The sequence below is a fragment of the Beta vulgaris genome, chromosome 4 (assembly GCF_026745355.1).
Source record: "Beta vulgaris subsp. vulgaris cultivar EL10 chromosome 4, EL10.2, whole genome shotgun sequence".
Classification (NCBI taxonomy): Eukaryota; Viridiplantae; Streptophyta; class Magnoliopsida; order Caryophyllales; family Amaranthaceae; genus Beta; species Beta vulgaris.
Window position 1 is genome coordinate 29,847,255 of NC_079205.1, and position 11,392 is coordinate 29,858,646.

An 11,392-nucleotide genomic window follows, 5' to 3' on the forward strand; every position below is an offset into this window, starting at 1 on the left:
ATTTGAACCCATAACATCTTACTATTACATAAAGCATAATTACCATCTCAACCAACTTTTAATCATGCTTTGAATATCCACGTTATTATATTTGTACCTTTCAAATATTAAGTTTTCTTTATTATATTTTAATGCGAATGGAAAAAAAATGCAAGTTGGAAATAAATACTCCCTCTGTTTTTTTTTTATCATTCCTACTTTGACTTTGCACGTTTGCCAATGCACGTTTTAAAACTTAAATATCTTTCATTATATATTAGTAAAATTTATAACGATTGAATTTTAATAAAGTACTAATTGAGACGAATCAAACAAGACCCCACATGACTATGTTTTTTCTTATAAATTGAGAACCTTTGAGAAGATTCTCTCTATGCATGAATAGTGTCAAGATTCTAAGTGAGAAAGATAAAAACAAACAGAGGGAGTACGAACTAGTTTTAATGGTTGAAACTTGTCTAAGCCAGAACTTCTCGAATAAAAATTATGTTGTTGATTTTTCCAAAAAGTATTTTGATTTAATTTGGTTGACATTATGCTTGAGGTCAACGGGTCCGAACTCCGAAGACCCCAGGAAAATGTGAATCCAACACCGTTGTTCACGTTTCATAACACGGGAACTTTCGTGCGACCTCTCTTCAGTCTCTCGACACTGACATTCCAGTAATGAAGTAGATTGTTCAAAGACTTGTTCAGGGTCAGATCGCTGCAATTTTAGGTTTCAACTCATCGATTAAAACCTTAATCTTCAAAAGTATAAGGGGTTTTTGAGTTGCGTTTTTATCAATATGCAGAGTTCGTCGAATAAAAGTCACGAAAATCATGATGAGAGGTAAATGATTGTCTTATATCTATGTGAAATTATATATTTTCTGCGATTGTAATTTGTATCTTAGTCTAATTTATTGTTTTGTATTAAATCGAAATTTGATTTTAGTGTCAGTTCTGTTTTATGTAGCTCATTGTTGATGTTGCTTTGTTTTGAAGTTGATTTATTGGAATCATATTGGGTTTTTCCGCAATCAATTGTCGTTTGATTTCACAAAGCTATGAGAAATTAATTTCTCTGTGAAAAATTTGCTGATTTCGGGTATCTTGTTACGTTTAGGACAAATGGAGAAGATGATTCACTGATGATGACCATTAATTATCTTCGAGCGAGGCTGCTTTCGGAAAGATCGATTTCTAAGGCGGCGAAAGAAAGAACTGATGAGCTTGCAATAAGGGTTAGTTCTTAGAAATGTTCATGTTTGTGTTTGTGCTTGGCTTTTGTTTTATCGAAAAATCATTACATTTTCGCTATGCAATTTCGATTATAGGTTAAGGAGTTAGAACAGCAGCTGAAGGTTGTGACTCTTCAGCGGAAAAGGGCGGAGAAAGCGGCCCTAGATGTTTTTTCATATTTGGAGAGTCTTGGTGTTAGTGACATTTCTGAGGTGTGTGATTCTGATTCCAATGAGGAAGAACCTCAGTGTGAATCAGATATGGATAAGGGTGATACCACCAAGGATGACAAGAAATACTCAGGTTCGGAGCCGGAGTCTACCCCTTCATTTGATAGATCATTGTTTTGGAAAGGTCGCAAAGAGAGGACTCGACTCCTCGAGAAAAAGAGTCTCAATTCTCCTGTCTGGAGCCGAACTAATCTTGTTCAAGTCAACTCTTCACCAAGGCATCGCCTTGGCAAATCATGTCGCCAAATCAAAAAAAGAGAACCAAGGTAAATGTTTGCAAATATTCCCAAATTTTGTTGTTGCTTTCTCTTTGAATTTTTTTAAAATTATTTTCTCTTCTCTATGTACAATTAATGCCTCCATTTGTTGTTAAGCATCGTCATTCAATATTTTGATGCTAATTGCTAACCACTCGTTGCTTTTGACTGGCTTGGAAGGTTTATCATGCTGGTGGACATGTAAAATGATTCATAGACTCTAGACTCGAGTTGTATTTGGTTATAATTATAGGTGGTGGCTTATGCTGTAACTTTGTTAAATATATTGGGCCCTAATTTTCAGTTTGCTATAATTCCCTTAAGGTAGTGTTTGGAAACTTGTATTTCATTTCAAATAGTGGAATTGAAATCTGGAATTTAAAGTTTGTATTTCAATTCCTAATCACTGTTTTGTAAAGGGGGTTTGATAGAGGAGAGAGAAATAGAGGTTTAATGGAGGAGGGAGAAAAAGTGTGGGTTTACTAAAGGAGAGAGAAATAAATATTAGAAAGTGTGGGTTTACTCATGGAGTTGGGATATGTATGAGGAGAGAATTTGAAATGACAAGGTAATAGCTTGAACTTGAATATCTACTAATATAGGCTTTTGATAAGAATTTGGACAAATTCCATAATTTCAAATTCCATGCCATCCAAACAATAGATTTCATCCAAATCCAGGATTTGAAATGAAATCTTGCTAACCAAACATAGCATAAGTTTCTTCAACCTCCTGAACTCCATATCAATTACTATCTGGCATTTGTTCATGTTCCTATGTATTAGGTTGGGGAAATCTTATTTTCTAAAACACTTCCGTCAAATTTGATTAGCATCCCTTGACTTTTGCGTTTTGCTATTTGATGAAGGTTTTTTAAATAATCCTTTAGTTGCCTTTTGTTTGCCTCAATTTCCTTTTTAAGATTCCCCAGAAGATTGCCCTATAGTAAGAATGATTGTGTGAGAGTTGAGACCACCACTTTACCCGCACATTCATTATATTTAGTCCCACCGACTATTTGTCTTTCATCTCCACCTAACCAAAATTGAATTAGCATTCATATCTCATTGGGAGCAAATAAATGAAGACATAGGGAGTAGTTTAGGTCCTTCATTTATCTTTGTTTCCGAACTTAAGGGATTGATTGGACTCATTAATCTTGATAGATTGTTGAGACATAATACTTATTTATCCGAGTATGCTTTATTCTAGTTGTTATGGTGATGCTGATGTACCTATTGGTTCGAGTTTCTTTTGCCTACATCCAAGCATTTGGCTTTTTCAATATTGCCTTATTAAACACCTTTTCATTCAAATATGTTGCTTGTGTGTTCTCTCCGTTGATTAAACTCTCTTAGATCTGCTCGTGGAAATGAGTGATGAGGTCCAGTAAACCAAATTGGTTCCTTGATTACTTAAGCTCAAAGATCCAGTTTAGACAATATTTCAATTTTGGGTTAAAAGGAACTAACTAGAAAGAGTTATCTAGGAATTCGATATATTTAACTCTTGCTTTACCTCATAGGAAGTAGTCTAATTTGAGGCTCTAGGTTTGATCCATGAACGAGGGGTATTTTCTGCTGGTTGGACTTGTTGCACGGGCTGCCTGAGTTTTGCAAGCTACATGTTTCCCTCCAGCAAGTTGGCGAGGATTTCCGCTGCCCTAATATTGCTATGAGATGCTATTTTATTTTTTGCTGCTAGAACATCATCTTCTGCTCATGGCATGTTGGTGCAGAAAAGAATGGGCTGTAATTGATTATTATGTGTATCGTTGTTACTTTATAAATGGAGCTGAATGTTTCCAAGTTGTTTGCCAATTTTATTTAGTGTTATTTTGCTTAATGGGCTGCTTAAGTTAATCAGTTTAGGCTTTTAGGCATGAGCTTTCCCGGGTTTTAATTCGGAATTGTTTAGTTAGTTAAGGATAAGTCTTTCCTAGTCTTTTACTTGGTTTTGAACTGCCTTTAGCATTGAGATTTTGTTAGTAGGCTGTAACTTATTTGTTTTGTTAGTATTAGGACAGAATTGTATCTTTTGGAGTAATATGTCTTGCATTTCTGGGTAAATTCAATATAAGGCTCTAATACTGTAGACTGTGGTACATATTAGGATGAAATATTTGATCGAACTATTCAAAAATACTAGTTTTGAAATAAAGACGTGGACTTGGATTTTCTTTTTTGAAGGAAAACAAACAAGAATTAGTTCAAATGTTTAAACGATGCTCCAACAGAAATCACTAGAAGGGTTGTTGAATTTTGTGGCTTGCTAAGAATCTTCACCATCACTATAATTACGAGGATTGGCATCAATTATTAAAATCACTGATATATGGGTTGAATGTCATCAAGAAAGTTGGAAAAGCCCATTTATCAAAACAATCCTAAACCAAGTAAAAGATATTAAAGGTTAATCTAGAGAAATCTAGATGTGTAATGAAAAATATATTGTAAAGTCTAAAATCATCAAGTGATGATGTATCTAGAAATATCTTGTAAAAATCAAGATATTAGGGTGAGTTTATCCCTCAGTCCCAAACCCAACCTTCAGACTGTGCCACATCAGTTTTTCACTAATTTTTACCTACTTTTTATTCTTCAGACTCACTCCAGACTCATTCCAGTTTTACACTTTATCCCTCAGACTCACTCCAGATTCTCTACCAAAAGTTGAACATATTATTTTATATAACATTTATTTGGGAAAATGAGTTTTGTTTGCATTGAAGGAAGACAAAAAAAAAAAAAGAAGTTGTGGGGTCCCAAAGCAAGTCTAAGATTGAGTTTGGGAAACCAAAACTCAATCCCAGACTCACCTTCCCATTTCAACAGATTAGCGGTAGTCTGGAGCAAAACTCCCCAAAGTCTACCCTCAGACTTCATGCTTCAGACCCGCGATATTTTCACTCTTAGACAAGTGTAGAGAATCTAGAAACCAAAGTACAACAACTATAAATATGTTGTATGTGTATGAGTTAAGAGGGAGCCAAACAAGTAAGCTCCACACAAGAAATTAAGAAAGGTAGAAACAAAAGGTTCTACCCAGGTGAATGAGAGACCTAAGCTCTCACAAACACACTTGTACAATTAATTATCAATGAAAATACAATTTTATGATACTATTCGGGTCCATCAAAACTTCCGTGTGCACCACAAATTCTATCATGGTATCAGAGCCGCAAAAGTGATTACGAAGAAGATCGAAGGCTCGAGAGATGGAAATCAAGCTTGTAAGAAGAGACTTGGAGGGCACAATTAAGGTAAGTATCTAATACAAAATTTCATAGAAGATAAATCGAAAGGTATGGAGATGAAATAAAAGAGTTTTAGGAGAAGACAAAAATGGAAGATATGTTTGGAAATTAAAATATGATGGTGGAGGGAAAAAAAGGATGAAATAACTTTTGAGAAATGCCGAAGATTAAAATGTAGGATAAGTGGGATGGTTGATGACATGAAAATCAACAAATGAAATTAACATTGGAAGAAAAGGAAAGAATGAGAAAAAAAGGGAGAATATTGGTGACAAGAGCACCAATAGTTAGGAACAAGAAGGAAAAAAAAAACAAAATGAAAAGAAAAAGGAGAAGAACAAAAAAAAAGAAGTTCAAAAGAAAGATTTTGGAGTTTGCTAATGACATGGGGATTAGCACAGATGATTGGTGACATGAGCATCAATGAAAGAATGAAATTGGATAAAGATATGTGAAGAAGAAAAATGAAAAAGTTCAGATTAGGATGAGTAAGTTGGTAACATGAGTACCAACCCAAAACATTGAAGATCTACTGTATGTGAAGAAGATTCAAAGTTGAGGATAATTGGTGACATGAGCGCTAATAAAAACAATTTCTATACATGGTTGGGTCGTTGATGACAGGTGCATCAACAAATTTTAAAATTTTCAAGATTAAGGAGGAGTATTAAAGGTTAATCTAGAAAAATCTAGATGTGTAATGAGAAATATAGTGTAAAGTCTAAAATAATCAAGTGATGATGTATCTAGAAATATCTTGTAAAAATCAAGATATTAGACAAGTGTAGAGAAATCTAGAAACTAAGGTACAACAACTATAAATATGTTGTATGTGTATGAGTTAAGAGGGAGCCAAACAAGTGAGCTCCACACAAGAAATTAGGAAAGGTAGAAACAAAGGGTTCTACCAAGGTGAATGAGAGACACGAGCTCTCACAAACGCACTTGTACAATTAATTATCAATGAAAATACAATTTTATGATACTATTCGGGTACATCAAAACTTCCGTGTGCACCACAAATTCTATCAAAAGACTGGGCAAAAAATGTCCTAACTTAACTAACGCTTAAACAACTAATTCAAATAATTGATTAGAAAAATGAGTTTTTTTTTAGAAAAGACCAAATAGATAGGGTGTTTTATATGGGAAAAAAGCTATAATTTTTTTTTTCACAAAAACACCAAGTAAAATAAAATGTTTGTTGCTTGAGAGTGGAAACCACTTTACAACTTTTCATAATTAACTTCTTATTTTTTCTTCGTTTTTGTCTTTTTCGTTAGAAAGTCCTCAGAAAGGAGGGGTTTGATGAAGAGTGAATTTGTTTTCGAGGGGAATTGCCGAATAAAACACAAAAAAGAAAGGGGGGAATAAGAAGTCAAACCCAAAAAGTTGTAACGTGGTCTTAAAAAACAAACATCTATACTTATACGGTCTTTCACTGTAAAAGAAATTTTTATCAGGTCTTTCTCTACAGAACTCCCTTTTTATCTGGTCTGATTTGACAAAAAAACCACTCAATTAAACTAAGCCAAATGATAGCAAAGCCTAAAACTTGGAAACATTTAAGTGCTCTATTGAACTAACAAAGACGCGTAATCTAACTAATAATGAACCAAATCACAACTGATATTGTGCATCAACAAGCCAGAAGCAGCGAACTAGAACTGAATTTAAGCAGTTCTTGTAATCATCAAGCAACATCTACAAACATATGATGTTAGCAGTGAAAGAATATCTTAAAGCAAATTAGGAAATTGGAATTCATTGCCACCTATTTGGACAGAAACACGTATCCAGAAAAACTCATGCAGCCCATGCAACATGTCCAACCTGCTAAAAGGTAACACCCTCTCACCACCCTCTTTCGTGTATCAGAGTCGTGATTACGATTACAATCAGTTATCCTTTACCCTTATGTATTCATATAATGCTCAGCATTGATTCAAACTCATTGTGACCGATGTACCTTATTTGCCAAGTTGGTCAAAATTGGAAGTCTAAGAAAAGTATGTTTGAAGTGTAAATATAGATTAATAGACAACTGATTTGTGGTTTATGTTGCTAGGTCAACAGTTGAGGAGACGAGACGGGACTCTGGTAAGTCTGCTGCTCAGGAAAGCAGTGGGGTGGACTGTTTCGATCATTGTCTTGATTGCTTAGACTTCCGGAGTGAGGAATCAAAGAAGTCTCCTGAGAATTGTGGTGATAGATATTCCCAAAAGGAAGAAATTTCTCATTCCTTTCAGGCTCAGGCACAGGAATACGATGCTGGCAGCTCCACACATGAACGTGAATGCAGTGGTGAGATGAAAAGAGCTCTTCAACATCAAGCACAACTTATAAGATGCTATGAAGCCCAGGAAAAAGCTCAAAGAATTTGGGAACAGAAATATGGGGAGAATGATGTATGTTGTGACACTCTGTCTAATGCCCATTCTTGCTCAAAAATATTCATATGCTGCATACAAGTTCTTGTGTAGGATATAATGAATATGTAATTTGCCCTGATATCAAGCTCCTTGTATAGATGAGGATGCAGAAATTCACCCCGTTCCATGATAATGTTTGGTAGTTCCATCCTCTAGGTTAGAAGGATATTGTTGGTAATATTGACTAGGTAAAATATACTCGCACGGTCACACCTTTTAATTAAATTCATAAATTCTGAGAGGAGATTGGTGTATGTAGTAGAACAATTTGAAGGAAGACTAAATCGATCTCCAAAAATATCGAAGTTGTAGCAACATTTTTCTGAACAATGATTAAAGTTTCTAGGTCATCCTTTCCACTGTTCAAGGGGAATATGGTAGCTATAACTACATATAATAATTATTTATGGGTTCTAATGAGAGAATCACTGGCTTGTTCAAGGCTTTATCATTTTGCATCAATTATTGCTCGTATAATTTCATGTCAATACCTCTTTAAGATACTTAAGATGTGCACCAGGCAAAGTCTTGTTCTCAATTCATGCTTTGATGCTTTATATGTTTCATTTTCGTTCTTCACTTTTTTGGCAATGTCGTTTTTTTAGTTCACTTAGCTGTCTGGGTTGCCAAAATATGGCAGAATCTAATTGCTACTGTTCCTGACTTGTAGTTGCTTATTGGCCTTGCTCAGCAGATTTAGTTGCTTTGTTTAGTGTTAGCAAATTTGCTAATGCTTAGTGGTTGAGTGTCAGTTGTTAGTAATTAACGGTCTGTTGTAACCTGTTGAAGTTTAAGGTCTTGGCTAGCTGTAGCTAAACTGGTTATATGCAATTTTACATAACAGGATGTGACCCATTGGAGTTCAAGGTTTTGGCTAGCTGTAGCTAAACTGGTTTTATCACTTTTATGCAATCTACCATAACAGGACGTGACCCGTTGAAGTTTAAGGTTTTAACGCTGTAGCTAAACTGGTTATATGCAATCTACCATAACAGGATGTAAAAAGTTTTATCAAGAAAAGGTACTTTGGATAAGTGTTAATAGTATAGTACTTCCTCTAACAAGTCCACTAGCTAGTTTTAGACTTTAGTAGCTTTCACAAACATTAGCACAAACTAGTAAGTACTAACTTCTACCAAAATAGTACCTAGGCCAACACTTATAGTTAAGATGAGGCGAAAACACTAATGTCTATCCTAATATGTAATGTCATATGATTAATTGCTTGTTTTGTCATCTCTATCTTTGCTGCTGCACTCAATTATTAGAAATATTTAGTATGATTTTGACTGCTAAAAAGTTGAATTCCTTTCTTTGTACCTGATGAATTGTAGCTCATGGTACTTGACGTTGAATTTCTTAGGATTCATGTGAACCTGGTGACCATTCAGACGTCACTGAGGAGAGAGATGAGGGGAAAGCAGTAGTTCCTCAGTCCATTGAGGCTGATGAGTGCGATGGCCATGACCAGAAAGCTGGGACGGAAACAAATTCTGAGGGGGGAAGACTATCTGCTCAATTTAATAGTTTCAAGGTATCTCATGATGCTGATCCAGAATGTTCAGAGGAACAAAACGTCAGTGAGATGCAGCCGTTCTCTGTGCTGAACAGTAATCAATCTTCAAAACATGCAGCAAGGCACTCGTTACATGCAGGTGAAGTTGATCCATTAGCCAATGATAGTGCTTCGTTTGAACATCAATCACTACACACAAATGGACCTCGTGCACTTGTACCCTATGAAAAACATGCTAGGATGGGAATGGTACTTGAGGCCCTTCAAGAAGCCAAGCTACTGGTCAAACAAAAAATGATATTTGCTGAGAGGCCTATGGAAACTTCTGCTCCTGCAAACAAAGAAGTTGATTGGTTAAAACTTCCTGTCGGATGCTCTGGCCTTTTTAGAGTACCAACTGATCCTGAGGTTCAAGCTCCCAGTCCGATTAAGTTCTCGAGTTCAGATTTTCCATCTGAACCAACCAGTTCTAATTTTAATTCAAGAACTCCGCCAGTACAAGGTCATCAATATATTCCCAGTCCTATGGGATCCAGATTTGGTAATCATAGTGGTGATCCATTCTCAGAGAGGCAGCCAAGATACGACTTTCAGTTCAATACAAATGTATCAGCTCCCAGTCCATCCAACTTATCGTCAAACTCCAATTCAAGCTTTCCAGATTTCTTCCCACGTATGCCATCAAATCAGATGATGTTCAGCCAGTTCCCAGGGAGTGAAGCTGGGATGCCTCCATCTGCATACCCGTTCTCGTTCCAAAATCATGACGTTAGACCACATATATATAGATAATTCCACCATTCGAGCTGATATAGTCTGTATTTACTGGTGGCATTCTTCCTACTTTTGACATTACTTAAAATTATAAAAAAAAGGTATATAGTATTGGTTTCTTATAGTAGCTACATGTACATTATACAAGCGCCAGTTTGTAAAATTGATGGTTTGATAGGTGCTTGCATTATGAGTACGACTCCATTCGTGAATCTCAATCAAATTTTAATTTTAATGTCTTTTCTCTTCTCCTTTTATCGTAATTTGTCCGATTTTTGGACAAGGGGGTGATTACATATGCAAATTCCAATTTTGGTGCATTCTCGAAGTATTCTGGATGAAAAGCTGTGTGCCTATGTTTTTAGTAGATGTGAACCAATGTTGCTAAACGATACAAGAGGAGGAGGACTGAACGCACTAGCCTTCGTCACCAAGCTGCCTCATTTTGATTCTACAGGACTTTCTGGTGGAGGGTTGTCCCTTGTCAGATGTTTTTAAATGTGTTCCAAGGAAAGCTAATCACACCCCTAACAATATTACCTTAGATGGAAACTGATTCACAAAATATTTCCATATCTTTGTAGAAAATCTGTCCAATAATGCCTCCTCAAGTTGGAGCACATAGATTCCAAATGTCCAACGTTGTGGAGGAGATTCAAATTGCGCAGCATCAATGGCAAATCTAAAAAAATATCTAGTGGGGTCGACAAGATTATTAGGTTTTTGTTGGGTTCAAAATTCAATTCTATAAATGAATTCTAAAACTCACATTTGAAGTAGTTAAATGCTCAAAAATATGACACTTAAGAGGGGTCAATTTAACGCTCTATCAAAAGTCATTTTAAAAAGTTATGCCACTTAGATTTTTGTTGAAATATAAGAAGGAAAGATAATACCGTCATCCATAGCAACTATGGATCAATACGAATGCAAATTAATTAACTAAGAACCAATGCACTTTATTTGATAATATGTAGAATTATAAAATTATAATTATCACAAGAAGAGTACATTGTATCTGGCAAATAAATGTCCTACCAAAATGTTAGAAAAACCTCTATGACAAAGAACCAATCACATAATTTTTCAAAATGAAGATTATTGCAATTCTTACACCTCATTTATGAATTATGAATTCTTACATGATAAAATGGGATCCTCAACCTTATCAAAGTTTCTCTTTATTAAATAGACATTAAAAAAAATTAGCCATAAAATAAAATAAAGAAGTCGATTATTTGGATCCTGCAGGCTTAGACCCACCAGCTCCTACACCAGTTGTAGGTGGTTGTTTACCACCAGAGTCAATAGGCTTAACCTTAAATCTTTCCGACTTAAGACTTTGAGCATCCCCAAAACTCAAACTTCTCTGTCTAACGATCCCTCCCATTTTACTATTCTTCTTCTCCACTCGTTGCACTGTCCTCATTTTGCTGAATATAGCCTCAAAGTCTTGCCTGTGGACAGGTATGATCTCGTTAAAAATGTCTTTTCTACGCACAGAAAGCTGTCTGAAGAAGTCCAGTAGCGATACGAGCCGAGGATCGACCAATGGCAGCATCATTGTGATCGTCGTTTCATTCAATGGCGTACCTTCAAAGGGCGTGTTGTTTCGTGTCGTCGCGGTGGAAGTTGCATCATCATGTTCATCGTCGTTGGCCTCTTCCGCCCAACTGGCTTGGTTGAATTCTTCTTCGTCGATG

At 35.7% G+C, this 11,392-nt stretch overlaps 1 protein-coding gene across 1 annotated transcript; it reads left to right on the forward strand.

The window, feature by feature from the left end:
- The first annotated feature begins 507 nt into the window (after positions 1 to 507).
- LOC104907461 (hypothetical protein) lies at positions 508 to 9,929 on the forward strand. The gene is made up of 5 exons (XM_010696394.4): positions 508 to 832; positions 1,109 to 1,226; positions 1,320 to 1,720; positions 7,036 to 7,375; positions 8,763 to 9,929. Exons 1-5 carry the CDS (start codon positions 789 to 791, stop codon positions 9,705 to 9,707), a joined length of 1,848 nt encoding a protein of 615 aa, XP_010694696.1. The 5' UTR covers positions 508 to 788; the 3' UTR covers positions 9,708 to 9,929.
- The last annotated feature ends 1,463 nt before the right edge of the window (positions 9,930 to 11,392 follow it).